We start from the raw sequence: 13,829 nt of genomic DNA on the forward strand, positions 1-13,829 counted from the left end.
TTTGTATCTCATAATTTCAACTTTTTATCTCATAAATATGACTTTTTTCGAATACTTATGACTTTTTATCTCATAATTAATAATAATTATTTGACTTATCTCATTATTATGACTTATCTCATAATTTTGACTTTTTGTCTCATAATTTTTTGACTTTTTGTCTCATAATTTTGACTTTTTGTCTCATAAATTTGACTTTTTATCTCATTATTATGACTTTTTATAACATAATTTAATCTTTTTATCTTATAATTATGACTTTGTATCTCATAACTTCAACTTTTTATCTCATAAATATGACTTTTTATGTCATAATTAATCATAATTATTATCTGACTTATCCCATAATTATGACTTATCTCATCATTTTGACTTTTTGTCTCATAATTATGACTTTTTGATCTGTCCTGTGTATGAAAATGAATATATGTTAAAAAAAGAAAATAATAATACTAATAATAATAATAAAAACTATGGAATTGTCATTCTAAACACATGCCCTATATATTTGGTGGAAATCAACATTTCCAAATAATTCAAAAATAATCGTTAAAAATTGAATGACATGAGTTCACATTCAAAGTCTTCAGTCTGTAACGTATCCACAGATCACATGACCATTTTTAATCTGTCCCTTTTCACCAGAGACACATTTTTTTTAAATGAAAGCTCACTTTTTTAAAAACTCTTTTAATTGGATTCTTGTCTTTGCGACGGCCTGAGCCGTCTCTTTATCCCAGAAGAGAGAAACGTCCTCCCGTAATAATAAAGAAAACCCAATTTCAAAAAAACACTTTCAGGCCTGTGCTGAAACACACTCCCTGTTTAAAGGGAGGAGGATTAAGTTATTATAATCTGAGGATTTTAGCTGACTGAGCAAACGGAGCGAGTAGAGGACGCCCCTCACTGACGAAGTCTGGCATCGCCGCCGATTCCTGACGATTTAATGACAAAGCGGTTGCTTTCTTGGTGGAATCTCAACCCATGTGTCATTATCTCGTCAGGAGTAGATTATCAGCCTCAGACGTGAGCGGATTGAGCCGTCGGAGACAGTTTTGTGCTGAGTAAGAGCTGCTGTGAACATGACGGGCACTTCTTCGTCTTATTTAGACGACGTTACACACAAACAAGAGCCGAGGCGTTGGCTAATTACGACTTCGGCTGCGAGACACAAACACGAGAGCGTGGGATTATCCCGTCGGTCCCTTGTAACAGATGATATGCCATCCAAACCATCCATTCATAAGACTGAGGTGCTTTGTCTATAGCGTTATGGGGACACCTTGTGGTGAAAAAGTAGACTCACTGTGTTTGAGTGAATCAGCAGCAAAAATGTCAAACTAAGAAAGACTTTGATTTTGCTATTTCTGTTTTCACTCTTCGCCGTACAGCGACCAATAAACACGGAATATATTCCACTTTATGGTTACTTGGCAGAAAATTCTCCCACAGAAGCAGATTTTAACTGAATCAAATGCAGAGACTGAGAGAGAGAGAGACTATTAAACCCAAGTCACCATTAAAACCAGTTCTGCTCCTTTTCTGTGGCCATAAATCCACGGCTACTCTGCAGAGCGGCTCTTCACACAACAGGGAGGAGGAGGAGGAGGAGGAGGAGGAGGAGGAGGAGGAGGAGGAGGAGGAGGAGGAGGCTTCCCCTGACAGGAATAATGGCCACTGTAAATCCATAAAGCAGTTCATCCCCTCTGCCAAGTCTCTGCACCTATATATCTGCACACAAACCAACGGCTTCACTGGCACAACGTCAGCTGCTTTCTTTAAAGGAACACAGGTTCCTTTAAAGAAAGGTTTTTTCCCTTCTAACCCACACTGAGACACAATATTAACTCGTACGGCGTAAGTGTAATCTTGCAGTCCACAGACGCTTAGCTGCATTTCACACAAAAACACACATAAGAAATTTTCTTTGCAAACCAAACCTCACGTTCTGCAAACTTGGCCTGCATTCTCACAAAAGCCCAAAGCAGCTTCAGTCGTGCATTTTCGTGACTTTTATCTCACAATTAGGACCTTTTATCTCATTATTATGACTTTTATTTCCTTATTATGAAATTTAAATGAATTATTATCACATTTAACTCATTAGTATGACATTTTATCTCATAATTTCAACTTTGCATCTCATAATTAAGACTTTTATTTCATAGATATGACTTTTATCTCATAATTATGTACTTGTATCTCATAATTTTGACTTTCATCTCATAAATATGACCTTTTAACTCATTATTATGACGTTTTATCTCATAATTTTGACTTTTTTATCTCATAAATACGACTTTTATTTCATAGATATGACTTTAACCTCATAATTATGACCTTATAACATTATCACTTTTATCTCACAATTAGGACCTTTGACTTCATAATTATGACTTATATCTCATAATTATAAACTTTTATCTCATTATTATGACTTTTATTTCATAATTATGACCTTTTATCTCATTATTATGACATTTTATCTCATAATTTAGACTTTTTATTTCATAATTACGACTTTTGTTTCATAGATATGACTTTTATCTCATAATTATGAACTTTTAACTCATTATTATCACTTTTATCTCATAATTATGACCTTTTAACTCATTATTATGACGTTTTATCTCATAATTTCGACTTTTTATCTCATAATTACGACTTTTATTTCATAGATACGACTTTTATCTCATAATTATGACCTTATAACTCATTATTATGACGTTTTATCTCAAAATTTCAACTTTTTTATCTCATATTTCACCCCGCCAAGTCTTTGCACCTATATATCTGGACAGAAACCAACGACTTACTGGCAAAACGTCAGCTGCTTTCTTGAAGGAAAATGGGTCAGGAGGAGTATAAGGAACACACACAAAAGGTTTTTCCTTCAAACCCACACTGAAACACAATATTAACTCGAACGGCAAAGTGCAATCTTGCAGTCCACAGCGTCCACAGACGTTTAGGTGCATTTCACACAAACAATGCAAGAGAAAAACACACAAAAGGCCTTTTCTTTGCAAACCAAACCTCATGTTCTGCAAACTTGGCCTGGATTCTCACAAAAGGCCACAGCAGCTTCAGTCGTACATGGCTTTTGACTAATGACCCAAGGCATAAACCAGCGACCACTCACTCGCCGTCTTGCCAACAACCTCAATAACAACAGGATTTATTGTCGACACTGCAGTAAAAAAAAAAAAAATGCCTCTATTGCTTTTGTTCAATATATAATTTCTACAATTTAACAGCGACTGAGGCCATTAAATCAAATATTACCATATCTTTATGTGGCCAGAAATCCCCAGCTATACATCGCAGTTGAAAGGTTTATTGTCTACAGCAAATACACAGCTTTTTCTTTTGTAAAAGCTCATTGAAAGCTTATTGTTTTCATACTGTACGATCATTTAAAAGTCAGAATTATGAGATAATAAATGTCTTCATCTCATAATTTCGACTTTTATCTCATAATTATGCCTTTTATCTTACAATTATGGCCTTTTATCTCATAATTTCGACATTTTTAATCACGATTTCGACTTTTTTATCATAATTATTACCTTTTAGAACTTAGTCATATTTAAAAGCTTCACCGTTTATTCTTTTCCATCATATTCTCTCAATTTTTGGGGTTCTCCGACACTTAATTACATGAATAATTGAAAGCATATTGCTGTTATTTTAAAAGAAAAGGACCCTAGGAAGCCATGACATGAGTAAACCGTGACGAGGCAGGCGATGAAAACATGCTTGGCAACTTTCGGTGAGAACATTTACTTTCGTTAATCCACTGACTAAGTCCATAATCTCCTCACTCCACTGCTGCCTGTCATGGCCCTGGGCGTGCACTACCATCTTCCTCCTGTGGAGGGCAACATTTTCCCTGGAATAAAACTGAATCTGTGGGAGCAACTCCAACAAAGAGCATCAAACAAAAACAGTGGTTAGAGGACGAGAGGGGGGTTTAAAAGAAAAAAAAAGCTATATCAAATGGAATCAGTCGAGTAATCTATAAAATGGCTTGGGCAGGATTTTTTTTTTTTTTTTTTTTATCGGCCTACTGAGCCATATATCTGATACAGAGTGCAGATTGGGTGTTTGAGGATTAAATGTGACCTCTGTCACAGACAAGGCTGGCTCCATTTCCTCCTGCTTGATAAAAACTGCATCCATCCAGATATGACGGAGTTTATCACCATCAACGCACCCGAGATTGAACGGGACCGCGCGGGACGCTATTGATTTCAATGCACTAAAAAAGTCGCAGAACGGATGAAAAAGAAACGCCTCATTTATGTTGCGTGTTTCCTTCCATGGATTTTTATCTGAGATTGTATTATCTGCAGAAGAGAGCCTGTGTCTGTAATGGGACAGCATTAGACGGTAATGTTATTCATCTGAGCTGCATTATTAGACGACTTGAACCCCCCCCCCCCCCCCCCCGAAACCATCCAAGATCCACAAAGGACTCTAAATTAATTAGAGACCTCTGCTTCTTCTTCTTCTTTTCCTTGTTGTGCTACCACACACAAAAAAAAGGAAAAGCGTCAGTGTTATCAGTTTAAGTACATGTGGAGCTTCGACCGGGAGCAGGACATCCATCTGCGACTGTGTACGCCTGTGCATTGATGGCAGAGCTTGGTGTACAGTTCAGGGGGGGGGCTCAATAATCTCTTCATTACACAGAACCCCCCCATATACACACACACACACACACTCCACCGTACACCCACACCCCCCCCCCCCTCTTGGAGCTCTTTGCCTAATCAAAGGGCCGGGAGCGGATCTCTGGCTCGCGGCAAAAGCAAACATCAGGGACACAAAACACCGTGCGAGGTTCTCCATTCATAAATAAAACATGGCACTAGGCTGTGTGTGTGTGTGTGTGTGTGTGTGTGTGTGTGTGTGTGTGTGTGTGTGTGTGTGTGTGTGTGTGTGCTCATCAGCAAAAATGCAGTCAAAGGAAAGTGTAACTTGACTGTTGTGGCTGCCACACAAAGGACACAAAAGACAAATACTGTATACACTACCGTTCAAAATCTTTGGGCTCACCTATACAATATTTTGGTTTGTTCCACAAGTCAGACTTTTATTCATCAAAAGAGTTAGAGAAGATCTAGCCAAGACGTTGACAAGATAAGAAATATTGATGTTTATTAAAAATATTTTGTTTATTGAAAGAAAGTAGGTTTTTTGGAGAAAGCTACGCTAAGAGATGCATTCAATGCTCCATCCACATTGAGTACATAGACTTTATGACCTTTGTTCTCTACAGCAAAACTGTTTTCAGTTGTGCTAACATCATTGCACAAGGGTTTTCAAGGGTTTTCTAATCATCCAATAGCCTTCTAACACGATTAACAAACACAATGTACCATTAGAACACTGGAAATGGGCCTCTATACACCTATATACATATTCCATTACAAACCAGACGTTTGCAGCTAGAATAGTCGTTTACCACTACCACCTCATGGTTTTTCCTTAAAAATAAAGACATTTAAAAACATAATTTTTTCTCAAATGTCTTTTTTTCCTCAAAATTTTAATTTCTTTCTCAAAATGCACCTTTTTCATTGAAAACAGTGCTTTTCCTTCAAAAATCAAGACATTTATTTTTTTTAAATGTTTTTTTCTCAAAAAGAAATTTCCTCAAATTTTTTCCCTCAAAATGTTATTTATTTTCCTATTTGTTTTTCATCAAAATTTTATTTTTCCTCTCAAAATTTTATTTTCTTCCTCAAAATGTTAAGTTCTTTCTCAAAATTTGTGCTTTTCCTTAAGAAATAAGGACATTTCTAAGTGAGCCCAAACTTTTGAACGGTAGTATACGGCAGCATGACTGCAAGATATTTGTACTTCAGGAAGTCAAATTGAGATCGGCACACTGAGTAAATAAATGTGGCCGTAGAAACTTAGAGGAGAATATATTCCTTGAAAAAAAAAACAAGCAGCATTTTATTCACTCAAAGAAATCGATGTCCCGCGTCCCCCAGGGCTCCATCAATTCAATTATCATGGAGAGCCACTACATTAGAGAGTGCCACTTCTGCCTTAGCACAGCCTCCGGGCGCTGGAGGAAAATAACACACACACACACACACAAACACACACACACCCCAGGAATATGCTAAATCATACGAGTGGTGCATTTATCATTGCCAAGCAAGCAGGCTAACCCCCAAACCCCCAAACACCACCCACCCACGCACGCATGCACTCCCGAGTCATTCAGTCAGACGGTGTGGAGATGCGATTTGAGTGTGGCTGTCATCGGCTGTCACACAGTCAATGTGCTGTGGGACGCTTGGTGGTGGGGGGACCCCATCTTGGCCCTGGCCCCTGTCCGTGGCAGATAAGGCCAATCTGTGCAGAGACAGCACCTGAGACCTCACCGCGGACCCCCCGTAAACCTCCACGCTGTCACACACACATGTGAGTGTGTGTGTCCCACACACACAGCTGTCAGAGACAGAAACACCCAAAGTGGAAGCGCCCGGAGGACGGAGCCGGCTTCTTTATCTGCTGAAAGCACGCGACAAAGCAAATGTCCGTCTTGGAGACGCTCTTAGCGGCGTAATCCATCATTGTCAGCGATACCTCGGATTAATTAGATCGCGGCGAGGCCGACGCAAAACAACACACAGACGACATCAGCACTCTCTAAACTCTGACGCTTCAATTATTGACTTTAAACGGTGTGAAAAAGGAATAAAAAAAGGCGTTTTTTAAACTCACATCATTGCCTTTTCATGATTTAAAGATGGAAATCAAAACGTCCCTCTTCTTCTTCTTCTTCTTCTTCTTCTTCTCTCGCTGTAAAACATTCCTTATATCCCCCCCTTTTCAAATTATTGTCAAGGATATGAAGACATTCTTTCCCTTTCGTAAAAGCTAAACCCCGAGGACGTGCGCTGGATTCCCTGGCATTACAAACGCAGTCATTTCACAGTGGCTTTAAACTTTAAATCAAGATCAAAACCATATTTTAAGAAGCCCATGGAATAATTTATAATAAGAGTTTGTCTGATATATATATATATATATATATAGTTCCACCAACTCTTTCTCAATCTTTCCATGAATATTTGACAATTACAAAAGAATATGCAGAACATTTCATGTGTAACGCTCTCTCTACACTATGTCTACACTAAGTATGTTTAAATTTAGGCACCTGAAACACCCGGTTAAAGGCGCCGTATGTAAGAATGTGGCCAAAAACGGTTACTACATTCAAATTCAAAATACCGAGGTCTTTTAGGTTACGTTTTCTGACGTAACTGGCAACCCGTGGTCGCTCGGCAGCTGAGACTCTACTGACTGCAATGATTGGTAGACGGCGGTAGGTGGCGCCACATGACGCCAAAACATGATTTCAAAACATGAAACATGATTTGCAGTCTGCAAAAATATTTTTTTTAATGCGAATATTTTGTCTGTACTGTTGTTGTTGGTGAGTTCAGTTTGTTATATGAACATTATTCCTGAGTCTCTGTGACATATTAGGAGGATTTTATGGCCAGTTGCTTTAGATTTATTACATAATGCACCTTTAAGATTAATATAAGATACACATACGAGCCACAAGTTCACGCAAGACTTCTAAATATTATCTCAGTCCACTTGTTTCTTAAGAAAAGACTGACTTTTTCACACTTATTATCGCTGCAGATGAACGACTGCGTGAGTCTGTTTTAGCTCAGATATCAAACAAGAAAAATAAATCCTTGTTGTTTAGACAGACCATTTCCACTCATACGCTGACTTCACTGTTTTTAAATGCCTGTTTCATGGAGAAACTCATGCCCCGCCCCCCAATACCCCTCTCTTTACAAGCGTGCACACACTTGTGTTTTCTCTCTGACAGGAAACCCAGCATCCTGCAAACCCCCCCACTCCCCCCCCCCCTCAGACAAACCAACCCAGATTGCACTTCTGAGTGGCATCAAAAGGGAAAAAGTGGCAGCAGTTTCCAGAGACCTGCCCTGTGAGCCACGCCTCTGAGCCGGGAGCGTGAAAGATTCCAGAGAGAGAGAAGGAAAACCTACAGCAGCGATGAAGCTGTGAATGAGTGGTTTGACTCAGACTGAGGCAGACAGACAGACAGACAGACAGACAGACAGGGGCAGGCTGTGTTGGAACCAAACCATGACCTGTGCTCGATCAAACACCTGACGGGAAATCCACTGTTTTTCTTGTTGGGAGTTTTCAAGAAGCAGGCAGAGAGCACTTTGTGTATACACTAGTGTTCAAAAGAGTGCGGTCACTTAGAAATGTCCTTATATTTGAAGGAAAGGCTCTTTTTTTTCAATGAATACAACATTAAATGAATCCTTAAGCCTATCAATGAATATAACACATTTTGATTTTGAGAATTTTTTTTTAAATTTTGAGAATTCTTTTTAACATTTTGAGACATTTTTTAAAAATTTTCTGAGTTTTTTTTTAAATTTTGAAAACTTTTTTTTTTTAAATTTGAGAATTTTTTTTTTTTACATTTGAGAATTTTTTTTTTTACATTTGAGAATTTTTTTTTATAAATTTGAGAATTTTTAAAAAAAAATTGTGAGTATTTTTTGTACATTTTGAGAATTTTATTTAAATATTTGAGGAAAAAAATCAACATTTTGAGAAAAAAAAAAAATTTGAGAAAAAAATAAAATTGTGAGAATTTTTTTAAATTTCCTTATTGGGAAGCGTAGCTTTCTCCATAAAAGCTACTTTCTCTAAATAAAATAAAACAATTTTGAATAAAAATCATCATTCCTAATCTTGTCAGTGTCTTGACTATATTTTCTATTCGTTTTGCAACTCTTTTGATGAATAAAAGTGTGACTTTTAATGAAAAACACCAAAAATTGTATAGGTGAGCCCAAACTTTTGAACGGTCGTGTATGAAGTTGAAGAAAGCGAACATTGGCGGCGGTGGTTTCGCCTGGAACTCTCCGAACTAATAACTCCTTGTGTGGCCGTGTACTCGTGGTGAAATACTTTACAGACTATCGCCCCCAACAAATTATTCCAAGGGATTAATTTGATTCTCCCAGATGATCCATAACAACAGAGTGTGTGTGCTCCTGCACTGCCAGTTCCACCACAGGAGGGCCCCCAATTAAAACACACAATGTGTTGTTAATGACGTCTCATTTACAGCTGTATTAACTCAGCCAGGGCAGCGTGCACACAATCATCATAAAGACGCCTTTTTACATTCTTCTCCTCGCACAATGAAGAGGTAGTGACGTAGCAGCACAGCGAGCTAAGACCAAGGCCCGACACTCTTAAAGCTCCCATAGACCGGAGGTTCCAATTAACGCTGTTTTTTTGGTGCATATGTGCCTTTACCTCGTTTATGAAGCCCTAATGTTTGGAAACCGCTGAGAACGCTGGGTTTTATTGTATTCTCTGGCTCTGAAAAAGCCTGGAATCGTGACGTAAGGATCCCGTCTCCTGAACAGCAGATCCTCCTGCTCTGGGCACTAGTCCGGGTACATCCGGTTGCGTACATTGAACCGCAGAATAACGTCCGTTGTGGAGGTGTTTCACTTGCGACAGTGTCTCCTGACTCTGGGTCAAGAGACGTAAAAGGGACTGCGGCGGGGAGTCGTGACCAAGCCACTTTTAAACATCGTTAAAACAATGTTTTGATAATGAGAAGCAGTGCATCCACCGTTCCAGAGGGGGGAGCTGCGCTTCTGAGAGCTGACTTGGCTAATTACGTCACTTCCAGGTACCTGGCCAATCACGCGACAGTTGGGAAAGCTCTACGCTGGCTGGCCAATCACAACACAGTTCTGTCTTCTCGGGGTGAGATTTCAGTCTGAAACAGCGCGGCTGACGAGAGCTTCAGTGAGGAGAGATTTTGATCGGCTGGTTTGCAGCAACTAGGAGGTTTTAGAGCATAAAAACAAGTTAAAGGGATAGTTCGGAATTTTGGACATAAGACCTATTTTCCAACTCAGCCGGTGTGATGGAGACGTCTGGAGACGTTTTCAAGAAATTTCATTCAGTTCTTCTAGTTGCCGAGTTCGCTGATGCTATGGCTAGCGCAAGTCAATGATACATGTTAGCATGGCATTAAAAACACTCATACCGACTCCACAGTGCACCCGAGGCAAATCATTTGTAACGGCAGACTATCGATGTACATATCTGTGTTGATAGAATAATATTTGAAACAAAACTAACGTCGCATCGCATGGATTTTTGAGGGACTACTTTCTCAGCACTATACTTCCGGCAGCGGAATCAGTCCGCCGCTACCGGAAGTATGACGCGCTGCTGCTGCTGCTGCTGAGACATAAATCCTTCAAATTGCAAGGTTGGTTTTATTTCAAACATCCTATCAACACAGATATGTACATCGATAGTCTGCCGTTACAATCGATTTGCCTCGGGTGCACTGTGGAGTCGGTATGAGTGTTTTTAATGCCACGCTAACTTGTATCATTGACTTGCGCTAGCCATAGCATCAGCGAACTCGGCAACTAGAAGAACTGAATGAAATTTCTTGAAAATGTCTCCAGACGTCTCCATCACACCGGCTGAGTTGGAAAATAGGTCTTATGTCCAAAATTCCGAACTATCACTTTAATGTCTGGAAGTAGACCTGCATCACTCATATATACGTGCGATAGGAACCACTTTATGTGAGCTTTAAAGAGAGTCATCCGATACAGATCACTTCAAAAGTCTGTGGGATGTGGGGCTGGGGACATCAGGGGTGTCTGGTGAGCAGTTCCCACTTCACACAGCCAGCACTTTGACAATAATTATCTCCTTGGTGCAGCAGCAGCAGCAGCCTCATTTTTTTTTTTCATTTCCATTCAGGAACCGTGCTTGAGCTTTCGAAGCCTCCCAGGAATGCCAGATGCCAGCGAGCGAGAGAGAGAGCGAGCGAGAGGGGACTCCGACGGGGGATAATCCCAATTTCAAATGGAGCTTAGTGATATCCCCCTCTCTTCTCTTTCTTCCTCTACCCGCCCCACTGTCTGCCACAGATAACTCATCCTTCTCCTGTAATTCACACACTCTAAAGTCTAAAGTCATAATTAGCACGTTAGCGTGCATTCACGATGAGTATATATTTGTTTGGTTTGCCGGCGAGGTCACGGGATGAGAGGGGGCAGGAGTGCTGACACAGATGACAGAAGTGGAACAATAGCAAGCACAGACCATACTGCAGGTGAGACGTGGAACTCATCTGTGACTTCATATGACTTGATTTTACAGCTCTGAGCTCATGTGTAGGACCAGGAACTGTGTGCTGCTCTCATGACTCCAGGGTCACACGCATTCCATTCATCGAAAGCAAGTCATTCTCAGAGACTGGGGTGGGGTCTGGACCCGAGGGGTCACGGGGGAGATATTTTGAGGAGGTCACGATATATACACAAATGATTTAATGTCACACAGTGGTGAATTGGGTCTAAAGACTCTAGACTCTATCCATCCATGATTAAATCAACAGCCAGCCTCCTTTGCGGGTTTCCCACACTCTTAGAAATAAGGGTTCCAATGGTGTTCTTCTACAAGGGCTGAGGTTCTACCAGGAACCATTTGCTTCCGAAAAACCCTTTACCCGATGAAAGGGTTTTTCAAGGGTTCTTGGTAACACTAATGGTTCCAGTAAGAACGATACAGAGAACCCTTTAAAACCCCTTTCCTGAATAAAGGGTTCTAAAAGGGTTCCAGTTGGAACCTTCTCCTATGAGGACAAGCCAAAGAACCTTAAAAAGGTTCTACTGAGCACTTTTATTTCTAAGAGTATACTAGCATGTTACGGCCAAAAAAAAAGTGATGTTACTTGAAAAAAATGTGGCCAAAAATACAGAAGAATGTCCAGATTTGTGCAAAAACACAACAGGAAACAGATAAATGTACGTTAATATGCGTCAAAAATATTATTTAGGTCATGAAACATACTAAAAAATGTCTAAAATGCCAAAAAAAAAAGTAATATTGTCATACAAATCTGTTCAAATAATCAAATTGTGCAATATTGTCCAGCCTTAATATTTTTAGTCTGCACATTATATTTTATTGTTTAAAATTATATTTTCTGACACTATATTAAGTTATATATATTTTTAATTCATTTTTTAAAAACTTTTTTGAGACAAGGGAGGCAAAGTAAGAACGTAATACGTCTGTCTTGATTGAACATATGACGATAAACATCTTGAATGTTTGCTTTTTCAGTACATCTTTGTGTAAACACATCCAGGAAGTGTCGGCCATCTCTATCTGTAACTGTTACGCTGACTTTCCACAAGAGGAACCGTGATTAACATTCTGTATAAATCCATAACACACCGTTAAAAACACTCCTGCAGAAACACAGAGTCTCCAGTGCTGCAGTGCCCATGAGCTAAAACACTGAGTCTCTGCCCGGGCAGCTCCAGGCCCACTGTTCTGTGTCTGACCCAGATTTATGACCTCTTTCACTGTTGTGTGAGGAGAAAAGACGTAAAAAAAAAAAAAAGGAGAGCATTCCTCCTCCTCCTCCTCCTCCTCCTCCAGGGATCAATAGAGCATCACACAAAAATCATGCAGAAAAGAAAAAAAGCCCACAGTGTATCAGGGCCTTGTGTGCTGTTGCTTTAGGCCGAGCGCCATAAAGAGAATCAGGTGCGGCGGGGAGCGAGCAGCTGAGGCCTGTGGTTACGATCAGCTGAGCTGAGCCTCGTGACGCGCTTTTCTCGCTCTCTGACCTCGCGGAGAAAAACACCACTTTACATGTCTGCACTTTTCAAACTGTACGTCACCGTCTCGTTCTTTTTCAACAACATCAGCGCTTCCCCTGCGATGTTCAACGCGACGGCGTCATCTGCGTAAAAAAAAAGTTGACTTTGGCTGAGCTCACTGTGGCCATTATGGCTCGCTTACAGATTACAGATTACAGATTACAGAGGGAGAGATGACTCCACTGTGTACTTTACCATTGTTCCTTCGCTCTTGCTCCGTGCGACTTCCCTCTGCAGACGAGCCACAGCCAACTTCTCTCTAAACAAAGAGGAGGGAAAATTAGAGCGTGTCCACTCTGTTGCGATCGTTCTCTCAGAGGCACAAACAGTAAAAAACAGACGCTATTTTTGTTTAAAATCATCTGAAAGTCATCTGTGTTATTGCCTGTTAAAGTCGTGGAGAGTATATGTTTCGTTAATTTCTAGTCAAAATATCTCATTGCACTTAACAGAAGACACAATCACCTAAAGAGTAGGATTGAAGTGACATAAAGGAGCTTGAAAACATCTCGTTTTGAGTCACATCTCAGATGAAACGAGCTTTTTTTGACGTGTCATGAGGTTTTTAAGCTGCTGTGTTGACGACAAATCTGCTTTACAATAAGGCAAATAAATACACTTGATGACAGGATGGTAAATGACGGCTTATTATGGCAAAAGAAAAGTCAGGAATGCTAAATTCGTCTCAAAACGCCAGTTTCTAATCTCATTTCAACTTCAATCTCGAACAGTGTCACAATTATAGAACTAAAAATGAGTTGAATACACTTGAAACAAACAAAAGATGCTACTTTTGAGGGGAAAATACTATTTTTGAGCATCACAAGCTTATTATGAGACACAAAACACCACAATACTAGTCAAAAAAAGCTAAAAATTTGTTGTTTTTACAGCTAATTTTAAGATCTCTTATTTTGTTAGGCTTAAATATAAAGTCTTATTTCATCAGATCAATGAAAAATCAAGTGGGAAAAACAGCATCTTTTGTCTTCTGCTAAACCTGCCAGCAAATCATCACACACACACACACACACACACACACAGAGGAGACGGGGTCATCCACTGACCACG

The 13,829-nt window shown here is 39.7% G+C and overlaps 1 protein-coding gene across 1 annotated transcript in view; it reads right to left on the reverse strand.

Moving 5' to 3' along the window:
* Window positions 1-13,829, reverse strand: part of LOC310943048 (nck-associated protein 5-like) — a gene marked incomplete at both ends in the record, with an annotated part of 151,121 nt that overhangs the window by 63,183 nt on the left and 74,109 nt on the right. Inside the window, one exon of the mRNA XM_083908544.1 lies at window positions 12,954-13,017. Within this exon, the coding sequence (XP_083764670.1) occupies window positions 12,954-13,017 (64 nt within the window). The remainder of the gene's footprint in view (window positions 1-12,953; window positions 13,018-13,829) is intronic.

The sequence above is a fragment of the Microchirus variegatus genome, assembly GCF_963457635.1.
Source record: "Microchirus variegatus genome assembly, chromosome: 22".
NCBI classification, from domain to species: domain Eukaryota; kingdom Metazoa; phylum Chordata; class Actinopteri; order Pleuronectiformes; family Soleidae; genus Microchirus; species Microchirus variegatus.